We start from the raw sequence: 23,445 nt of genomic DNA, 5'->3' as shown, positions 1-23,445 counted from the left end.
TACTACAGTCTGTTTTGTTAAAATCTATACACACTTATACACACACACACACACACACACACACTGCATCATTTTGGGTCACTTTACTGCATAATTAAAAAATAATAATAAAGGTAATGAAAACATTGCCATGATATTCTTACAGCAACAGAGGTCTGAGGCACTCAGGGCAGAGAAGACATTTTCTGGTAAACGTGGTATTTGGTAGAATATGTGTCAATCCAGTTATGTGAAGCACTAACACTTTAAACTATCTCAATTCTGCAATGCCAAGGGCATCCACCTCATGTTTGGATCTAACATGACAACAAATTCACAAGATACCTTGTTTAAAGGTGTGATTTATGCCCACAATTGGACAATTTAATGTCTGCATTGGTTTGATTACTTCCTGCATTACAATGGTGTAAGACTTTAAAGTCTGCAATGGGGTCTGAAAAAAAATTCACTACAATTCAGAAAGGAAAAAATAAGTTCCCTCAGCAAAGACACCAAAGATAATGATAAAGAAATGAGCAGGGGAAAAGAAAGGGTACAGAGAAGACAGAGGCTTAATCTACACTCTCTTAAGATGACAGTCACCAGCTGATTGTGATCCACAGCTAGACAAGAAAAAAAAGGTGTATGTATTAAGACTGCCCATTCTACAGAGTCTGAGGGAAAAGATCATTTTTCCTACGTCCCCCTAAGACTTTACAAAACCATGAAATTCACACAACTGTTTGATGAGGGAGAAACAGCTGTTTTAGAACTACCAAAAATAAAATAAAAATACAGCATTAATGCTTTGTCTTCTCATACTCGGACTTTTGAGATATATACTCATCTCGCTGTAAGTCTTGCAAATCCAGTCCCCCACAGCTACTGTGGACGTACCTGTAACAAATGTCCCACAGCTGACCCACACAGGGATCCTACGAATCGTGGGATCTTTTTGGTTCTTTTTTTAATCTTTTCTGTAGCCACAACTGATGCATCATTTTCACCAAGCTTTTGGAGCAGGAGACTGCCTGCCAACACTGCTCCACAGAGAGGTGGCTTGTTGCAGAGAGCTGCAGTTAAGACAGAATTTAGCGATTTCCCTGTAGGAAGCCCATTTTATCCATCTCTAGCAAAAGAAGTAAGTCCTGCATTAATATCATATGTCACCTGTCACAATTACCACAGAGGTCATCAGCAGAAAGATGGGAACAGAAGTAAAGGTAAGGGTCGTCTATTCTTGGCAACATGCACATCCCTTCAACTGTTTCTCAGCTGATAAACAAATGAGGCCCAGCCCATTAGAACAGGATCTGCAGAAGCAGGAACAGGTCTTTGGAACTAGAAACGCATAAAATCTCAGGTGCTGCTCATACACCAAGAGAAACAGGGCAAGATGAAGTGAAAAGAAAACTGGATCCCAGAATAACAAGTCCAGGTGGGAAAGGTTACCCACACTTTTCTAGCTAATATGGCAGCAACAGAAGCAACTGCAGGTCTAATTGGAAGAAAGGTGCAAAAGAGATAATTGCAGAAAAAAAAGAAAAAATACAGGCAGGAGGAAAGCAGAAAATTCTTTAAATTATTCTCTGCTTTACCAGACATTGTGTCGGGTTCTTCAATTAATTCCTCTCTTATCTATAATCATTGAGAACACAGTAAATGATGAAATTCCTCTATATTCTGTACTCTTAAAAAAATGCATAGTACAGAGACAAATAAGTATTGTTAAGATCCACCTGCTCAGTCTAGACTATTCACTGGGACATGAAATGGGGACAAATACTATCCAGCCGCCGGGTTAGGATCTCACAGCCTGTATCGGTAACCAGAAGAGTATGTTCGAACTGAGCAGATCGCTTTCCATCTCTTGTTACTGCAGTCCAGCCATCAGGCCATGTTTCATCTTGCCAACCACCTAAAAACGTAAAAGCAGACAAAAATTCATAATTTATATACCAGGTATCAGCACCTCCCCCCACCAACAAAGAACTGAAAGAAATCTATCACAGAATAGGACCAGCTTCCTATTTCATCACTTCTTCATAATAAAGATGAAGTTAACCATTGTAGTCTCTATTCAAGCATTATGCAGAATCAGTTTAGTTTAGTGATTTGGGTCTTTTGCCAAACTGCTCACCTTCACAGATCATTGGTTCAATTGTAAACACATGACCTGGCTTCATGACTCCAACCGCCTTATTTTCTGCAATAAAATAAACATTCAAGTTAGAAAATTGAAGCCACCTTAGGTAATAAATGAATCCTTGTCCTAGAAGATAGTAAGAATATGGGGAAATCAGAAAAGCCCTTTAGCGATGACCCATTCACTTCCATTCATTTTTAATCTTACATTAAAATTTCCTTTAACCCTTTCTCTCCTTCCTCCAACCCTGCAATATTTACTCAAGGAGTTAGAAACTAACTGCTATCTAACTCCAATTATATAAAAACAAAAAAGTTCTGCAAACTTTTATGATAAAACACATCAATTAAAAAATGCAGTAAAAATGTGCATTTAAGATATTCAGGGAAGGCTTGGAGACTTCTTAAATTCAGTTCCACTGAATCTCCAATAACTTTTGAAACAAACTAACAGTCTAGTAATCCCACGAATCCATTTCTGAAAGACACTGTCCCCCTCATTCTTCTGGAATACTAAAGAGGACATAGTAGCACCAGGATGATAATGAGGTATTTCTTTAGGTAACATTGGAAAAAAAAAAAAAAAAGCTAGAATTTCTAGAATTGGAACTTTCTGATGTTAGATAAGCCTTAGGTTTTTATCTGGAGGTTCATGAGATGATGCACAGCATCCACTTAGGACTGCACTTTGAAGAAAGTCTTCAGCCCTCTCCCTTCACCGTTTTACCTCTAATGGCAGTGCAGCTCAGATGTAAGTGTGCCTAGCATGTGAGAGCTCGAACAAATGCCAGTATTGCACATGAACTGCTAAGTTCAACCACTCCACTGTGGTAGAAAATTCACATCAACTCTTACATATAGATTCACCATCCCTGGACTTCTCTAGCTGTAGAAATCTATTAAAATGTCTACATCACCTGGATGCCTTAAAAACTTCAGACATTGAGAGGGCCAACAGCATACAGGATACTTCATTTACTTAAAAGAGTCTTCCCTCTATCCTTATCATCTGCTGGTACTTCTTGCACTCCACACTAACATTTCAGTTTCTAGCTTTCTGCATCTGCACAAGTTTTATCCTATTTTCTGCCCTCAAAATTTTCATGATTTTTGACAAATAATTTAAAAGGTTATAAAATAAGCTTTTTGCTTTTAAAAATTTTGCTCAAATTAAGCCACAAATTAGCAGCAGCTTTCATTTTCTCTTATTCAAAAGGCTTCAAGTTTTTCCACTTTGCATTTGTTGCCAATCTGTGTTTAAAAAATAAAATAAAATCAAACAAAAAAAAACAGAAAAAGAAACAGAAAAAAAAAAAAAGGAAAACCCATTATCATTTACTCTTGGCAACAGACACTTTGGCTCAGTCAAAACAACAACAAAAAAAAAGCTGGCCTGGAAAAACAAATTTTCTCATATTATGTTTAGTTTTATATAAAATGTCTCTTCATGTCCAGAATTCAGATCCTTTTGGAAACTGAAATGGATTTGAGTTGGAAGGGACCTAAAAGATCACCCATATCCAAACCCCCTTCTGTGGGCAGGGACGCCTTCCACTAGACCAGGCTGCCCGAAGGTCCATCTAACCTAGCCTCAAAAACTACTCCAGGCAGCCTATTCTCTTCATTGGACATTACAAAATTGAAATATTAGGAATTGATATCCTTCTACCTGGTGACTAACAGGTTTTCTCTATTCTCTGAAAAATCACTTTACAGAAGTGACCAGACAAAAAGTCAGGGATCGCTGAATTATGATGTACAACATAAGCATCCAACCCATTAGTTTTATGCTTTAGTTGCCTTTGAAAATATTTTAATTAAAAATACATCTATGTATTAGAAGAGTAGTTTTGTTATCTATATACACTAGCTACGTTATATATTTTATACATGGCCTAATACAATTCCTTTTCACTCAGTGTGGCCCATGCAAGCCAAAAGGTTGGATTCCCATGATACAAGTATATCCTCTGTTAGAGCTTTTCAGGATAAGTGGAGACAGAGGTATCCATCAGACCTGAGGAAATAAAGGTCCTATCAGGAGAGCTATGCAGCTGAAGTGGGTGTCAATTCTTTATCACTGCTTTGTGGTATTTTTCCTGTCCTTAGTTGTATGCTTGTCATTAAGCTTCTCTCTACTGCCTCTGTGCATGCTGTCCCTTAGTCCTGCAAAGAAAGTCATAAGGATACTGCCATTTTCAAAAACTGAAGCTTGAGAACACCAGGGAGGTGGGAGGGAGAAGGGAGGGTAGATCCCTTCTCTGCCACACTGCAAGATGTGACACCATGACACTGAAATGGAGAAAAGGGAATTGAAACAGGATCCATCACCTTTCTACATCATTCAACAAAAATGAAACAAAACAAACCACCCTACGTTTATAAACATCAGGAAGTGACTAAGTTTTCACTTTCATCTTCTGACTGGAAATGCTGACCTACTCATGCCAGATGATGATTGATATCTGAAGAATTCATTGGAAAATGCTATTAAAAAATTGACCACTTACCTAATTCAGGTTAATGCTAGTCATTGTGTAGACACAGACTGACTCAGTACATTATGTTTCCACCTTACTTAGTTTCATAAAGCACTTTATGATCCCAACTTCAAAAAAAAATTATTTCACAAGTGTACAAATGCTGACTTGACGACTGTTGGGCAATGTGCTGCTTTATTAAAATATGAGCAATAATTAAACCAGGTGCATTCATTGCAAAGCATGTCTTATCTGTAGGACAGCACAAAAGGAATACTCACTGGCATAGTGTGGCACATTAGGGGCTGTATGGAAGAGTTTATGGATTCCATGCCCACAGTAGCTCCGAACAACTGAGAATCCATTTGCTTGAGCATGTTTCTGAATAATGTTTCCTAGTTCTCTATACCGAACACCAGGTTTTACTGCAAAATTTAAAAGATACATGTTTATAGAGCTTTATTTCACAAAACAAATCATCTAACACCATCCAGGCTAACAGCACCTCTATAACGCTCGTGGTTTGAGTGCTCATCTGTTCCAGTAAGCAACTTCCTCCCTCCACTATGATCACTTAATTCACCAGCTACGTAAGTGAGTGTAACACTGAACAAATTAAGTTTGTGGGGGCAACGAGATGTGGTGTTTAAGTCCTCAAACAATGTTTTGCATTATTGGTTCACGCTACAGTGCCTGGTAAATTAGAGAAGTAGAAAGCCATACTGGTTTTCTAAAACCAATCTGGCTCTTCACATACCCTACACAATTCAGATTAAGGATGTTTTACTCACGTAATTGTCCAATAAAGTTGTCTCCATGTAAACATCATCATACGTGATTCAACTCAGCATCACTTACATTCTAATTGTAAACCCACATTTAAAAATCAGACATTCAACCACCACATACAGAAGTGTACCTTTAAAAATAATCAATTATATAATTATATAATAGATGTCATCTGTTAGTAATGCACACTAACACTTTTTTATTCTGCAACAAAAGTCAGTCCCAGGCAATATCAAACATGAGCACTTATGTTTGAGAGCCCAAACCATAATACCTCAGGCTGCAGCAAGAGGGTTTACCTGCATCGATGGCTTGCATTAGGCACTCATACGTCGTTTGGACAAGCCTCTTTGCACTCTCATCAACTTCTCCAACATAAAATGTCTCATTTAGATCACCATGGTAGCCATTACGATAGACAGTAATATCCACTGCAAAGAATACCAAGCACATAAATAATACTATCTCTGTATTTCTTTGTCTCCTGATTACCAAAAGGACAAAACCACATAAAATATAGTATAGTAATTGTGAAGATACAAGAACACTTCAGAAGAATTCCTGATGTAAACTATTCCAGCAGAATAAATTCTTACACTAATTCTATAATATCTTATTGATTTTATCCTACTGATAAGTGTTTCACTCGTCAATTATTTAAGAAAAAATAAAATGGTTAAAAAAACCAACATCTGTGCAACACAGCCATGAAAAGTTTACGATTGGTTTTCTAGGTAAAATATAAAAACACAAAAGCGAAGCATGTTACTCCATGGTGATCTACCTGGTTAAAATATTTCCTGAGAATCAACTCCAGCACTAACAGGACAAAACTAAATTTAAGTAGGTATATGATCAGGTTACAAGCCATATTTTAACTTCAGCTATTCCTATGCTAGTTTAAAATAATGAGTCACATTTTTGCAAAAATTGAAATGCCAAAACCCATCACTTCCAGCCAAAAAAGTAAAGTCTCATGGTGAACATTAAATACATAGAAACTTTCCAGTATCAGTCCTAAGGAAAAAAAATACACCAGATGGCTTAAAACTTTTTTATCTTGAATGAAATAACTTAAATATTCAGTAACAGGAACACTCAGGCACTACAGTAATGCTATAAAATACCAGAGTAGAAGAATCATAAAGCTCTTAAAGTACTTTGGAAATTGTTTTAGCATCATTAATTTAAATATGCAGAGAGATGTTAACTAGTAAATGAGAATAAAAGCTTCTATTAAGAAGCTATTCCAATCATGTTGCCTGCTAGATAAACTTTAACTTACTGAATGGTTTAACTGGATATAAAGTACAAGTGTTGAAAATTAGAAATGTGAAAGTTAATTCTCATAGCCCTTACCATTAACGATGTCTCCCTCCTGTAACGGCCTCCTGTCAGGAATTCCATGACAGATCACTTCATTCACTGATGTACAACATGACTTAGGGAAATTATAATAATTCAGAGGAGAAGGATAGCAATTCCTGGCAATACAAGCCTAATTGAGAAAATATACTCTGTATTAGCACATTTTCATGAAAGAAAAAACATAAGCACAACTGCTTCCCAGTAAGAATATTTTGAAATGCTGTGACTCCTAAAAATAAGATCCTACAAGCACTTTTGTTGCACGATGGTATTCTGCTATGCTTTGCATTATTTAAACAGGAAGACAGCAAAACTGTCTTCATTTTGCTTTTATTTATTTTTTTATGTTCAACTATGAATGCTGAAACATTCAGGTGCAAAACAATGCATGAAAATGTTTAAATTCAGTGAAAATGAGCTATTTTCAATGAATTTTTAAGTACCAGGTCTAAAATTTTTCATAGTTTTGAAAAAGCCACTAGACCAAACAACATTTTGCACCACTTTTTTACTCCCCACCTCTAAAACCTTAAGCTGCTTCTTTTCAATTCTATCTCAGACATCCCAAGTTCTGACTCCCAATCATAAATAAACAAACTTCCTTCTCTGTGCATCTTAACTAACAACACTGAGCACAAAGGTCCTTGGACTAAATATGATGCTCTTCATACAGTGGTATCTCTGTGGAACTCAAAGGACTTAAAAGAAATGAAACTGTGTGATGTTAACAAGGAAAACAGGTGAGGAAATTCAGAGGCAGTCTGAAGCTGAAAATATCTAAGAAGCTGATTTAGAGTCACAGGATTTCCTAATTTGGGGCTTATTTTGAATCTATTATTGTGCTATATGTTTCTAACATCTGCACTACCTACTAGCTTCAAAATGGGAAATAGTTCAAAATAAAGGAAGAATTTATGCAACAACAATGAAAACACCACAATACTAATTCCTAAATAGAGAGAGAGAATAAAGCAATTAAAAACACCATAAAAACAATAAAATAACCTTACTAAATGGACAGCGTGATCAATTTCTTCAGTAGTTACACCTGCTTTCACCATCATGGCAGCAACATCCAATACTTCTCTAGCAAGCTGCAAATGAGGAAACAAAAAAATACTGATTTAAAAATGAGACCAGAGCTAATCCTTGGAAAGTTACCAACCCATTTTCTACAGACAGCTACACTGAGGCTGATAACAACGCTGGGTAGACTGGGACTCCAGGAAGTCCTCAAGATTTCTTCAGCTTGTATTACAAAGTCACCTCAGTGACATTTGAGAATATTTTGACACTCCAATTGCAAATACTTCATTTGAAAATAACCCAACTTAGATTTCACAGAATCACTGAGGTGGGAAGGGACCTCTGGAGGTCTTCTGGTCCTAACTCTCTGTATAGAAGGGCCACTGAGAGCAGGTTGCCCAGGGCCATGCCTAGACACCGGATCACAATTTCCTCAACTACCACAAGCATAAAACAGACTATCTACACATATTTCAAAGTTCAATTTTACGGACAAAGAATCAATTACAATTGAACAGGATGTACCCAACTCAAATGATTCTATGAACAGCTCTTTTTAATAAACTATTAACTGATGCAGTATTGTTTTGGTTTTGCTCTTTAGTTTTAACTTGGCTCTAACTGGAGGAAAGGAAAATATGCTGATCTCACTTGTGCTATAAAATACATTTTTAACAGTAACAATATTTCAGCCACAGTGTATTTCTCACAAATAATGACAAAGCCAGAAAATGGATAAAAGCCATTTTCCTGTTTACAAAATAATTCACTGCAAATTGAAGTCATCAGGAGAGAAAAATACAATTTTTCAGTGCTCAAAAGTAGTTTGAAATCTGTACTCTCAAATGAGTTGTCACTAATTGGTTATTTTACTGTATGTTTTTAAAGTATAAAAGTGTTTTATAGTGAAAATCCAGCCTTCCTTACCCTACACACTACTCGCATCCCTTCTATATCCTCCGGTGAGAGTACTTTTATTTGAGAGGTTCCTTTTAAAGCCTGCTCTGATTCAGACATTCCTGGAGAGGGGAAAAGAAAAAAAAAAGGAGAGGAGAACAGATGAGCTAAAACAAACAAAACACATTATATGGAGGACTTATTGCTACACATGACCAATCGAGGAAATTAATTGGCTTACCAATGGTAGTAAAAATATGTACCTTCTCGCCACAAGCTAAAGTAGGAAACACACCACACAAAACATTCTCAAAACAGAACTATAAAAGCAAAATTTTAAGGGAAGTATTTTATTAAAGTATCTTAAGCTACTTTGGAGATAAAAAATCTAAAATAGTCACAAACTCATATAATCCTTTAATGGCTATCTCTAGTTAAACTACTGTAATAGCCAACTGATAAATACAACTAAGTTTTTCCTATCAGATTCTGTGCAAGCTGAGTTTTATTAGATGAATGACCTCTTTAAACCAGCATTTTATGCTGTTTAAATATTTATGTTCTGTAAAGAATAATCAAAGACTCATTGAAAATACAGAAATAATTCCAACAGACTTCTAACCAGCTTTTTGGGAAACATAAAAGTCCAAAGTTACAGTTGAAAGTGGAAAATAAGCAAGTAATTTTGAATCTATCCTTTCTGTGTCTAAAGATAGCTGAAAGTCATTTAATAGTTTTCTTCCAGGTGTTGATGACTGGAATTTTCTCTGTTGATGTTTTAACTCATTTCCAACATGTCATTGAGAATGGCTTACCAAATTTCTTCTATGTCAAGCTTTTGCTATGTTTGCTACTTGTTATGAAGTTAATCAGAAGAATATATTTTTCATGTTTTTGCCTTCTCTTCCTTGAACACTTCTGAAACATAACTCATTACAAACTTTGGACTCGAAAAGCACAACAAAATAAAATACAACCTTTTAGCTACTTTTATCCATACTTTTACTTACCATTATAAGTTAAGAGGGGGTGGGGTAAAAGAAGTAGAGTGAAAATAACGCACACACAGACACACATACACAAAAATTCCCATTTCCAGCATGTCCTTCGTGTTCTACACGCTTTCCCAATCGAAGAAAAGAAAAAGTTAATACAGTACTCCATAAATGTGATTTGTTTGAAGTTACCTAGTGGATGATCAGCATAATCTGGTCTCTGAATATAACTTGGCACAGGTCTCGTTGGTGTCTAAATAAATTATAGACAAAGATGATTAGATTGCAAGAATTCATCTAACAGTCACAAAAGCAGAGTCCCACACAGCAAAATCATATACACTGAAACTTGGTTAATTCCATATTAAAAAAAAAAGATGCAAAACTTGTGAACAGTCCAAAATATCTACTTCTCAAATAATCTCCTGTTGTACTAAATTGCTTTTCTGTTATACAACCTCTAATAGTAAACTTCATAGCTTTGTAAAACCAGTCTTCAAATAAACCATCAAAGTGTCACATAACTAAAATTGGCTTCATAATGTATTGCAGCGTTTACTCAGGCACTTCCCAGACAATAAATGCACTCATTCCAGACACATCCTTCCTCTCCCTGGTTATTAGTGTATATCGGTAAGACTTATTTTTTATCATCATCCTATTTATTAGGATTTTTTTTATATGTCACTAATAATTTACTAGTGTTTCTGCTGAGCATTTGCTTTTTTGTCTCCTCTAAGAAAAAGTCATTTCTCCAAAGACACTAACACACACATGCTCAGGCATGCTAATCTGTTTTCTGTAATAGATACTACAGAGATGATGTCACAAGAATAATTTCTAGTATACAACAATTCGAAAAGACATCTGTAAATAAAATGTCATTAATTCTGTTTCAGTTTATTCCACATACAAACTTCTACCAATTCAAAAACACAGATATACTGAGGTTGTTTTCTAAATCCACTTTTCACAGCTGAAGGTGTTCCTGTCTTCAGTTATCCTTCATTATTCTAGAGCTGGAGAATATAGCATTCTAGTGCTACATTCTTTGTTCCTTCAGCAGAGCTGTTTACCAGCATATTCACTAAGTTCTTTCAAACCATTTACATACAATCATATAAGGCTGTTTATTTAAATTCTAAATTATCCTTGACTTTTTCAAACCAGACTGCTCCATTACTGCTAAGAGCAGCAAAAAGCTAGAAGATGACATTATCTTAATTAGCAACAGCATTCTGCAGAATAAATCTCAGAATATAAAGCAGAAAGATATGAATTGAAACGTATTTCTGGTGCATGCTCCTTCATAGGCTTTTCCTTCCTTTTAAATATACCAAGAGACCAAGTTGAATCAAAATATACACAATAATGGCACAGTCACATACATCTTTGCCATAAAGTTAAGATTGTAAAAGAAGCTTTCCTCCCTCACCTAAATTGTGGGAGGCAATAGGGACAGGACTTCTGGTCCATTAGTTGCTACAGAATGTAATGTGCTTTTCCCACCACTGCTGGAGTACAGTGGCACTTGTTACTTACCAGAGGATAATGTGGCCTGAGTTTGCCAGTATATCGATAACCAGACCAGGGATTTGTGTTGACGTCACCTTCCAGGGTCCAAGAGGATACTTCCCGTTTAGCTTTTTCATCTTCTGAAAAGACAAAATAAATAAATAAATAAATTCAGCAGCAAAATTATTCCAACTGAGAATAAGAGTTCCGGGGTGCAAGGACAACCCAGAAGTACACAGATCTGGCAGCATTCATCTTTAACTGATAACCTGGTAGGTTAAGTTTGTTCTCCCTTTTCACATCTCACAAGAATGAAGAATTGGCAAGAGTCATACCACAGCACACCCTAACACGAGTTTCTCAGTCCCCATGGTTGAAATCTGAACCATCTGTCCATGTAACACTAGTTTAGATGAACCACTGAGAAACAATAACTTAAAAAACAAGTTATAATCAAGCCAAATTCCAGATTCCTTAGGGATGCTTCAGCAGTTTCTGACATCAATGATTTGAGGGCTACCAGAACCAAGTCCTGGGCTCAACCATCCTGGGCTCAACAGTTACCCAGGAAGGCAGAAAAATCGTGGATTTAGTGGTATGATCAAAAAGTTACTGTCAGATAAACAGCATTAGAGGAGTACATTAGAGGATTACTATATTAATTATATTGAAAATGAAAATAATTTTATATTCCTGTAGGTACAAAAAGGACACAGAACGCAAGTGTGAACTATGAGAACTCAACAAGTGAGAAAGCAGAGAGAACATTTGTAATTGTGCTATTTCCAGCTATTATTATTTATCATGGGGAAAAAAAAAAGAGTTTTATGGGGTTTTAGGAAAGGAAGAGGAAAGTGACATGAGGATTTGGCTTTCTGTCATACCATTTTATAACCCCAACTCCATTTTAAGTGAGGGTTGATGGTTGGTTGGGCTGGGGAAGGCAGGTGCAGAACTGGGGTCTACTTTCTCCTTTTAAAGGCTGGTTGTAAACTTGTAAGTTATCTTAGCTTCCAGATAAGGGAGCATCTACAAGTCTACCAGTATTTCTCTACCAGATTTACCATCTGTAGCTTAGACATACAGATATCCCTATCACCTTCAACTAAGACGGGCAAAATCCTACCTACAATACATCCTCCTGACAGTAGCTGCATCATTGCACAATGATATTTTTGTTGGGTTTCTTTCCCCCCCAGAGTGGAAAACATACAGGATGGCTGCACTCCTACTGGCTTCCTTACATTTCAACAAGAGCGGAATCACAAAGACTTCACAAAAACCTTCATCACCCTACTGCCTTCTTCTACAAGAATCAAAACGCTATTGATGGTACAATCTTGGCAATGACTTATGATTTATTAGTCACCTTGCCCTCTATTTCAGTATCTTTCTCTGTTCATATACCTAGCAGTTCAGCTCAAGGAATATTTCAGGAAAAAAGGAACAGAAACAGATTTGTGTTCCACAGTCTCTGAAATCTTAAATTTCTACAGAAATTTATCTAACCCATAGATTACTAGGAACTGAATGTAATTTCAGATATGTGGAATACAGATATTTTGGAAAAATCCATACCATTCTTTGACAAAGGATCACAGAACGGTTGGGGTTGGCATTTCAGGGTCCATCTGCTCCAGCCCGTGCTCCAGAAGGGCCACCAAGAGCAGGGTGCTCAGGATCACATCCAGGTGGCTTTAGCGCATCTCCACTCTGGCCAGTCTGTGCCAGTGCTCCACCACCTGCAAAGCTTTGAAGCACTGCCTGGTGTTTAGATGGAACCTCTTGTACTTCAGTTTGTGACCACAGCCTCTTGTCCTGGCACTGGACATCACTGGAAAGAGCCTCGCTTTGTCCTCTTTGCACTTTCCCTCTAGTTACTTGTACACAATGAGATCTGAGTCTTCTCTATGCTGAACAGCCCTAACTGTCAGCCTCTCCTCATAAGAGGTTCCAGTTCCTTCATTGTCTTCTGGCTATTTGCTGGACTCTCACCAGAGTAGCCAAGTCTCTCATGTACTAGGAAGCCCAAGACTGAGTATGGCACTCCTGGTGTAGCTGCACACTTAATGTGTGGAACGATATGAGGCAAATTGCACTATACGACTTAATCACCAACATCCTCCCCAACCCCACACTTTATTTTGAAACTATATTTAACAAAATAATGCACTACTTGGGGAAAAGGGGAGGCAAATGCACCACTGGGATTTCCACATGCACATTCAAAACAGAATTTTAATATGGGTAGAAAACTTACTTGCTTTCTTGTGTAATAATTTGTGAGTAGCCCAGCTTCCCTTAAAGCATTCCTAGAATTGCAAAGAAAACAAAAATTACACTTTTAAGTAGCTTTATCCTGGACAGACATGCCATTCCCACAAAAATTGAGAAGCAATTGTGCTTTAAAATACTAGAAGATGGAGTGTATTAAACCATGTAGCAACTTGCAGTAAAAGATACTGTAACTGACAGTCTTAGCACTAGAAAATACAGTGTTCAACTGCTTACTATTCAGAATAGTCACAAAGAATAGCCAAACAGATGCACTCATCACAATGAAGAACATTGATCTAACGCTACCACTAAATATCATCTCATCATTTTAAAGAATAATTAAACACCATGGTTACTCTGTGTTGACTGAAACATTGCACTGTTCCAGGAAGCACAGAGGTAAGCCTTCATTCGGTCCATCTCCACACTTAATGCTGGAACACTGCAGCAAGCAGGGTGATCATCCCCCGGCTCCTGCTATCTGCAGCCCTTCAGCCTCCTTCCCCAGCATAAGGAAGCAACAGAGGCCAACCAGCATAATCATAAGGGAGCAAATTAAAGAGATTAATGTGGAGAAAAAGACTGAGCTACTGAATACAAATAGGAAATGCAAATAATAATAATAAATGAAATTGAGATGAAAAACAAGGAAAGAGTGCGTGTGAAGGAGTTTATAACTTTTCTCTTTCTCCCAAGCACAAATAGAGCACTTCATGTGATGAATCAGCAAAGGAGCAGAGGAAATGCCTGGCCGTTGGAGAAGAGCACAGAAAGATTAAGGTGAGGTAAAGACATGGGGAAAAAAGGAGAGGTGGAAGTAAAAAAAAATGCTGAAGCATTTTGAGACAATCCTCTACAGTTCTAATTAAAAAATCGCTTGCTTTGAGTAAATAAAGCTCTGAAGCCAACTGGTAGAAAACAGCTAATTCCAGTTATTTACAATAACTGCTGAATTTCTAAGGAAAAAGGCATGAAGCTAACTGCTTTTCTTTATAAGGAAAGACAATACTAATGCTGAATCATCATCATAGAACTACTGCCTGGAGCCAGCAACTGTTTCAAACTAACATACACAACTCTAAACCAATGCAAGACAACAGAGCTACAAGCTAAGCCCTGTGAGTGAGATTCTGTCCCTGCTTTACAGCTGCTACTGCACCTACATAACTGCTCGTGCAATGCCATCTTCTTCCCATCTTCTCTGCAAACAGTGGCTATCAAGTTGTACCCACAAGGCCAAGGTAAAGTGGTGCACAACTGTGTTTATGTCCAAAAAGACACTGCTGCCCTCATTGCCAACACCAGTTATTTGTCGTCCTGTTTTGCACCACACTTGAAGCCTCCACTGTCTCCAGATGGGCACTCAGTGTGCCATGGTGCTACACGGTGGACCAGATAACAAGACACTTTGAAAGCACCACCTTACATGGAAGGATGTCCTGGTGAACAAGCAGCAGTAGGTCTTACTGTCATGCTTGTATAACCTGCTACACATGCAGACCTTTGTGCTGCATTACTGTCTATTTTCTGCTGGAAAGCTGAGGGAAAAGGAGTAGTTTTTAACTGAGGTCTATCTTAAGACACACACACTTACAGAAAAAGGCTAAAAGCTCTATTTCAAGAACTCTAGAAGGGCCAATATGCTTTTAATCTCCTTATACTTCAGAACAGAGACCTGATGTGTGAAAGAAGGAAGGAGGATTACACAATTTACAGCAGTGACTATGGGGAGCTAGGTCTACAAATCTAGAATCCACTTCTTGAGAGCACTGGGGAATGAACACATCCATCCACTGCAGTAATTACTGGCTGTAATTGAATTTTTCTTTCCCCATGAAAATTTGAGAGATATTCTCAAGCCCTGTTCCCTTCTCTGAGACCTTTTCTTTTTGGTGGCTCATAACCAGCAAACGCCATGCAAGCACCATGCTGCTGCCAATGCTATAACCTGACGGTCTCTGTGTTAGCTTTTTATTTCTGGCAGCTGCAAACAATGCTATCACAAAGCTGCTATCAATGTAAGAGGATCCTGCATAAGGCTGCCATGTGTCTGAGATCTCCCTAACATGTTTCCCTGATTTCACTTGTCCTCTATTTCCAAAAGAACAGCAGCTCAGTCAACTGCTGCTGCACAGCTCCAGGTGAGCTGCTGTATAGCTGAGCATCCCAGACTGGCACCCTATACACACATCAATCAATGGCAACAACTACACACAGTGAGTCCAAAACATTTGTGCAAGCACAGGGTATTCGATGCACAGTCTATCATCAGTGAATACCCCTGTGCTGGCCTGACACTTCTGGAAGGCACACAGAGGATACACTGTGCATCCCCCAACAACCCATCTGCTTTGCATAGGCTCAGTCACATGCATCCCGTAAGCACTGGACTTACCAGGTACAAACGAACCATTTGCATCCAACAACTTACTGCACAAGCACTATGTTGGGTGCATCTGCATAGCTCTGCCTTGGCAATTTCAGACAATCCAGCAGCTGTTACCTCACAGGTTGGAGGATCACAGCTGTGGCTACGAAGCGCTACTGACATACCTCTGAGCACTTCAGACACCCTCACCTTCTGCACAGCAGTCTTCTGACAAGCCATGGAAGAAAGCCAATCTTTCACTCTATCTGGGCCACTTTGCAGAGCATTTCCTGGACAAAATCCTGCACTTTGATAAGTCTTCTCTGCTGAACCTCCTCTCAGCCTCCTGCTGAGACATTTACTTCAACCTTCCTGTTATCATTCCTGCCTCTAATGATTCTTCTATGTTCCTATGTCACATACAGATCAGGATAGAACATTTATAGCAATTAAATAAACAAAATCCAGGAAAAAGACCCAGGGTGAATTTCAAAAATAAAATGAAAAAGTGAACAAGGTTCTTTTCATATATATATATGTGTGTATATATATATATATATATATATATATATATATATATATATATACATATATATGTGTATATATATATATATATATATATATATATATATACATATATATATATATATATATATATATATATATATACACACATATATATATATTTTAATGAAAGGAACACAAGCCTTTGCATGGCTTCATTTGAAAAAAATTAACTACCTTCAGAGGGAAAGCACAGAGGGATAATATAATTTTGGTTTCAAGCTTCTTGGAAGACTTCCTGAATTTTCCTATTCTGTTAGGACAAAAAATACAACTGTTTTTGCTAGACACCATTAATATACATAAAACTTTAATAACAATTCCAGCCTCAAGCCATTCTGAAACCAATCCCACTGATTCTGTGCATAGAGTCAAGTTTAATACAATGTTCACCAGGACCTGTATATTTACCAAAAGGTAACTAAAGACACTATCACCATCACAAGCTGCAAAGACTCCTATTGGAACAGCTGACAGATGCCAAGTTATTTCTCTAAATTACTACCACCTGAAGGACTTAGCCCAGCATCTGCTGGTTAAAATATTTACAGCCTTGTGCAGCTTGGCAGAATTTGTTTTACAGTAGAGGGCACTTCAACATGCATACAGAGTTCACTATCAAATATGTTTGTTTTGTTTTTTCTTCTAAATCAGCCATTGGAAAAACAACAACAAAGAATAAGCGATCAACTCTGCAAAGATTTTTCTCTTAACTATCATTTTTACGGTAATAGAAGAAAAGTGGCTCATTCTCAATAGAGGGGGATTAAATGGTAGCAAAGCATAACTATGCCAAATGCCAGAGGAGAAAAAGGGGCTAAATGAAACAAGACTAGGCTATATTTACACTGCAAACCTCTGTATATCACAGACATACCCAAACTAGCTTTAAATAAATTACTCAAGTACAGGAAGCTGTGTAGGCAGTGCAGAATTCAAGACATACCTATTTGCATGCTTTTCTGAACAACTAGTGCAAGACAGCAGCTCCTCTCTAGTGCACTCTGCCATCAGCCCTGGGGCTGTCATAGCTTTCTGCAGGCTCTTCTTCCCCTTTGGGTACAGCTGCTCTATGCAGCCTGGACCTGGACATCACATGCATTGGCAGGTGTGCAGGCACTGCCCAAATCCTGGCATGGGCAGCTGGCAGGAGCTCCAGCTCGCATCTGGCTTCCACAGAAGCACCTCTCCCTATCCACGATGCTCGCCAGTTAGATCCACAGAGCTGAATTTCCAAAAAAATACATGTTCTACAGCAAAAAAAAAAAAAAAAAGAAAAAAGAGACAGCTGGAATTGAGACTGTGGGGACAGACCGGCTGGCGCTCTTGCATGTCATTATGCCCTGAGATGTAATAGTCAGGGAAACGTCTAGGAAACAGTGCCAAGCAGTACACTGTATTTAAAAATATTCTGAGCAATTTTTAAAATAATTTTTAAAGCGTCCTCTGGAACGTAAATTGTCTTAGGCTTAATTTGAGATAATGTGATATTTTATTAAATGAGAACTGGAGTTTAACCAAACCACCTTTACAGCATACATACACATCAAAACTAACAATCAATCAATAGATAAATAAAGTATGGCATTAAGTTTATGAAAAAGAGTACATTATCAGTGATGTATATCTAACACAGACTAACCTTACATTTTATCCATAAATGTAAGTGACTTAGGGAATACAACTTAATACATTTGATGTTAGAATAAAACAGTTGCCTTTTACCACATCAAACTCGATATTCTTTGAGGTGCTGAAAATGCCCAGAAGACACAGCTGTTGGCCTAAAAAACTCACTGCAAAATACACAGAACAACCTGAGCGGCACAGCCGACCTGTCAGCTTTTCAGATGAAGTAAATATATGCTTGCAGATTCAAGGGAAGCACTTACATGTAATATCTTAGTATCAGCAAAGCCTGACGCCTGGAAGGAGCCCTTTTTTGAAGAAAGAACACTACCAGATTTGCAGCTCTCTATCAGATTTACAGAGATATACAAGGGACTTTTGAGAGTGGCAAAGAAACAACCAACAAAGAACAGGTTGCCCAGAGATGTGGTTGTTGCCACATCCCTGGAGACACACGAGGCCAAGTAGGACAGGGCTCAGAGCAACCTGAGCAACCCCAATGAGCTGCAGGTGTCCGTGTTCATTGCAGGGGAGTTGGAACAAACGACCTTTAAAGGCTCCTTTCAACTCTAATGATACTATGTTTCTAAGATAACTGCAAGCTGGACCAGCCCCTTGGTACACAGAGCACCAGTTCGGGAAGCCTGCCTGGCAGACCAAAGCTTTGCTTTCAGAAAGTTATGTGTACTTTTCATTTGCGTCTCAACAATAGCTGGACACTTACCACAGGCATGGGGATTTATAGGCAATTAAAAATGTCAACTTCCTTACCCATGGAATCTGTCAAAAGACCTAGAAGAGAGCTATCTGCAGCATGCCATTTATATCAAAAGAAAGCCATGTAACTGCTGCAGCTGGATCCAAGTAGTAGGTTGTAGCCTATTTTAGGCACAGCAAAGAACAGCTCACCAAGAATGAAATACAGCACTTATGTCCTGTGGTTTGACAAGACAGAGGACAAAAAATAGTCTCCTCTGGGCCCACTGCTCCCGACACCCAACACACTGAAGGTGAAAGGAAACAGCAAGGTGTGTGATGCTGGCGACAGGGTCGTGGGGACACCACTGCTCTCTTCGAGATCCCAGTTTTTAATAAATTACTGTGACCTTGAGCACTCAAAGCTATCAAGCGCCTAGATCTGGGAGTAAATCAGATGTGAATAGCAGAGAAAACATACCTCCCAAAAAGGAGGTACATCAGTATAGTCACCAAGAAAACAGCAGCACCTCTTCCTCAGGGGAATTTAAAAACCCACCCCAAATGGAAGGAGCCCCATCAGCAGGCATCCACCCCTGTCAGAGAGAAACTGCACAGCACACAGTTCAGAGATGCCATCTGTGGCTTTCAAATATCAGAGAGAAATAAACGGGCAGTGCAGGCCACTGAATTGATAATGAGAAGGCTTCCATGATGTGCCTAGAAATAGACCCTTCCGAATTTGGCAGGGAAATGACCCCACACCAGTACGCAGTCCATACCACAGAACATCTCAGACAGCTCTGTCCAGTCTGAGACACTTATATAGATACGAACAGCATGAGAGAGGAAGTGTTCAGCAAAGTAATGCAAAATGATTGGTAAAAGACCAAATCATCATTAGAATTTCGTACAAAAGTGGTAACAGAAAATCTCAAAAGCAGTTACTACTTCTCATGTCTATAATTCAACAGCATGTGGAAGCCATATAAAAATACCAATTGGGCAACTAAACACCAACTGAATAGGTACAATACATATAACTTACATGGAAGTGACATGTGTCTATAAAGACAGATTTTAAAATCACAAATTTATCTCAGTAAGAGAAACAACACACTGGATATGGAATGCTGGGTGTTTGCTATTACTTTGGGTCACAGAGTAATGGAGTCTATGCTGATAAATCCACAGAATGCTGCAGGAAGTCTCTACAAAAGAGAAAACAAGACAGTGAAAGACAGCTAGCAGTGACGGGACATGACTGGCTAGGATAAATGAGACACCAAATGTTAACAGCAGGCAGAATCCCTCAGCAGAATATGCTCTCTCATTATACATTGGACTAAAAGAAAAAAAAAATACTGCCAGGGTTCAACTGGTATATGTTCCAGCTGCCTACACCCTGCCTGCATTACCCCAGGTGAGGCTGGTGCCCAGCTACCTTGGCAGACCTGCCATTTCCACTCACGACCCACCACCAGCACACCCATCAGAAGCATATCCAGCCTATGAGGTACAAACACCCAGAGATGAAACTGTTGTCTCAAAGACATTTTCAAGGATGCCAAATTACTTCAGAGTAAGCATTTTCAGGGCACATTGTTGAGATGTCCTTTTTTTGATACAGAAGGGGAACAGGCACTACAATAATGCCCTTTATCAAAGGAAAGAGAAACAGAACCTGCAAATTCACTGGGGAAATCACTGGCTTGATACAGCTTACCTGAAAAACTCGCTTCAATTCTGTGTGTGTGATGATGAAAAAATGATGTTTAGTAAGTCCCAGGGTTACGTTTTCACCACACTGAGATTCTCAGCCCTATGCTACCTGCATTCATTTGACTTAACAAAGCACAGATCACAATTTATAATCTAAACACATTACTCCATATCTGTTACCTTTTAGAGCAGTCCATAGTTTTCTATTGCTTAATCTCAGCACCAGAGAAAACACACTCCTGCAAATGTGATTTCAGCTCTTACTGGAGCTTTGGCAGAATGAAAAAGTTACTGCAGGCTTCAAGCAGATTGATTAACCCAGCACGTGTGCCTGCACAGAGATGTCAGGTTGCTTGCCACTCCAGCCCTGCACTGGGCCCAGAGCAGGAGATTGCACGTGCACTCAGTAAGAACAGACAAACTTTGGAGCTGGGCCAGACAGGGCACAAAGGACAAGTCTGCTCTCAAGCTCCTGAAGCACTCATGCTTTCTGACCTAGCCAAGTTTCATGAAGCTGAATTAACAGCAAACACGATGCAAATGCTGTTCCTCCGTTAAAAGAAAGTCCTAAAACACCAGAAGTGGCTCACCAAAGAATCAGGACTGGCTCAATGGAAGAGGTTGAAACCTGCAACCTCAGAGGGAGGGAATAGACAAGGTAGAATAACGCCCTAGTTTCACTTATCAGCTTATTAAAAAGTTACTTATTCACGTAATGCCACAATGGAAAGGAAATCACTTAGAAGAAACCTTAGGAAAAGTTGCACAGATGCTGACCACCCCAGCACTATTGGCAGAAACTTGCTGAGAGCTCAGAGTAAACATTCTGGCTTTGAAGATCCCTTCGAGCAGCGACATTAAGACTCTCCATGCCTGTACAAACGGACTGCCGGGTTCTCAGCAGCATCTCGCCTACCTTCCTGACAGCATTAGGTGCTCGCAGGATGCTCTTGAGTCTCCACCTCCTCCAAGGCACACATCAGACAACACAGAGGACTGTGGTGGGCCCGATGCTCCTCCCTGCAGACTGAACACTAAATCTCCCAGTGCATAACATTTTTGCATATCTCAAAAGCAGCCTGCTGTTAATTCCCTCATCTTTTCCGTGATATGTTTCACCTCGAATTTTCAAAGCACCCTTCATATGGGAAACAGCTATGTTTACCTACTTGACTGACCAAGGAGAAACAACACAACCGTGGTCACTCAGAACTAACAGAGGGATTTCCAGCCCAGTGTTTTATCACCTAGGCAAGGCAGCATGCAGTTGTCTAGCAGTCTATTTTAATAAGCCAGTAAATATGATAATTTGGCCTTACAGCACTAGCAGCCATTTAAAAATAATTAAACCTAACACATTGACAAGAATATTTAAACTGCAACCTATTTAAACTTAACAGAGTCAGGGACAGAGGAGAGCAAAGATATTTGCTCACGAGCCTGCTTATCAGTTAAAAAAATGGTATTGTCATCATCAGCTAGTAGTGGCACATGCTGAAGACAAATTTATGATGAGCTTTACATCAGACATGTCAAAATGGGTTCTAAAACACAGGGAAAATGCTACAAGCCACCTTCAAGCACCCCACTGGAGCTAAATGCACCAAATTGTCACAACAGCTCTGAGTTGCAGACCACGTAACTTAGCACTGGCTCCCAGCACCTGGCCCAGAGGCTTTGTGGGAAGCAGCACACAGAGCAGTGGATACGTTACGTTCACGTGGGGAATTCTCCTTGAGCCCTGTGCCAACAATAACTACCAGCTTATATCCTGACTCAGAAGTAACCACGTTGCTCAATTGGTACATTAATCTAGCTGAGGTGGCTAAAAGCTTTTGTGAAGTTTATCAACAGAATTTCAATGACTTTCTTGCGTGAACTCCACCAGAGGCACGTGAATTGTATTTCCTCGCTTGACCCTAACAGGAATGGCACATACAAAAGCTCAAAGTGTTCAGCCACATATTTTACCAAGCATTTCCAAGTTATTAAAAAATACACATACAACAAACCAAGCCACCACACAATCATCAGGCGGTCCTTTCTGTTGAACTAAAGGACACTAAGCATATAAGGACCACGGCAAGATGTGAGGAGAGCCGAGGCCTGCATGGGAACTGGCTCAACCTGAACCAACCTGTAGCCTGGAAGAAAAATATTCACAGACACTTAGAATTAAAAAAAAAAAAAGCAGAGGACCAAATCGTTCCCCCAAAGCTCTTCTCTAGTTAAACGAAGCAACACTGCCAGCGGAGCAACAAGTCCCCTGTGCTCGGTAAAGCCACGCAACTCCGGAGCCGGAGCTGATGCAGAGGCAGAGGCGCACACGCCGGAACCTGACGAGCACGGCTCATTGCGCTCGCTAAGGCCGTGCTCGGGAAGGGGGGCACCGCTCACAGGGCACTGCGCACCCCCTCGGGGCCCTTTCCGCCGGGAGCCGAGCCCAGGCCGGGGCGAGGCACGCGGGGCGGGGAGCAGCCCGCCGCCGGCACTCGCGCACCGGTCTCGTCCGCCGGCTGGAAACCTCACCGCGGCGGCGTCGTACCCCCACAACCCACCAACTGCTGCCGGCGCCTCACAGCTTCCCCGGCGCCGTGAGGGAGGGCCGGCCCGCAGCGGGCACCGGGCGGGCAGCCCTCGGAGCCGGCAGGGAGAGCGGGAAGCAGGGAGGAAGCGAGGCGAGGAGGCGAGAGCGGCGGCTCCGGGGCCTCACCTGAGAGCAGAAGTAGGAGCCCTGGATGCCCAGCTTGAGGCAGGTGGGGCACTGCAGCTTGGCCTCACTGCTGCAACCCGCCGTCTCGCAGACACGGGTCTCCACGGCCGCCATGCTGCCGGGCTGCCACAGGCGCGGCGCGGCGCGGCGAGCGGCGGGGGAGGAGTCGCCGGCTGGGCTGGGCCGGGCCGAGCCACCGCACCGCCCTGCCCTTCCCTTCCCTGCCCTGCCCTTCCGTTCTTCCCGCTCGCCGTCCGCGCAGACGCCGAGTGGCGGCTAGCG

At 40.0% G+C, this 23,445-nt stretch overlaps 1 protein-coding gene across 1 annotated transcript; it reads right to left on the bottom strand.

The window, feature by feature from the left end:
• Window positions 1–1,537: 1,537 nt before the first annotated feature.
• Window positions 1,538–23,308, bottom strand: METAP1 (methionyl aminopeptidase 1). The gene is made up of 11 exons (XM_065736914.1): window positions 23,164–23,308; window positions 13,455–13,506; window positions 11,222–11,334; window positions 9,872–9,932; window positions 8,715–8,806; window positions 7,772–7,855; window positions 6,753–6,891; window positions 5,693–5,824; window positions 4,886–5,029; window positions 2,120–2,185; window positions 1,538–1,897 (listed from the first exon to the last, which is right to left on the bottom strand). Exons 1-11 carry the CDS (start codon window positions 23,275–23,277, stop codon window positions 1,737–1,739), a joined length of 1,158 nt encoding a protein of 385 aa, XP_065592986.1. The 5' UTR covers window positions 23,278–23,308; the 3' UTR covers window positions 1,538–1,736.
• Between the last annotated feature and the right edge of the window lie 137 nt (window positions 23,309–23,445).

The sequence above is a fragment of the Cyrtonyx montezumae genome, unplaced genomic scaffold (genome assembly GCF_038088225.1).
Source record: "Cyrtonyx montezumae isolate F1298 unplaced genomic scaffold, pur_monq_1.0 scaffold_2, whole genome shotgun sequence".
In the NCBI taxonomy this organism is placed as follows: domain Eukaryota; kingdom Metazoa; phylum Chordata; class Aves; order Galliformes; family Odontophoridae; genus Cyrtonyx; species Cyrtonyx montezumae.
Note: the sequence above shows the minus strand (reverse complement) of the source record. Positions and strands in the feature narration are given on the sequence as shown.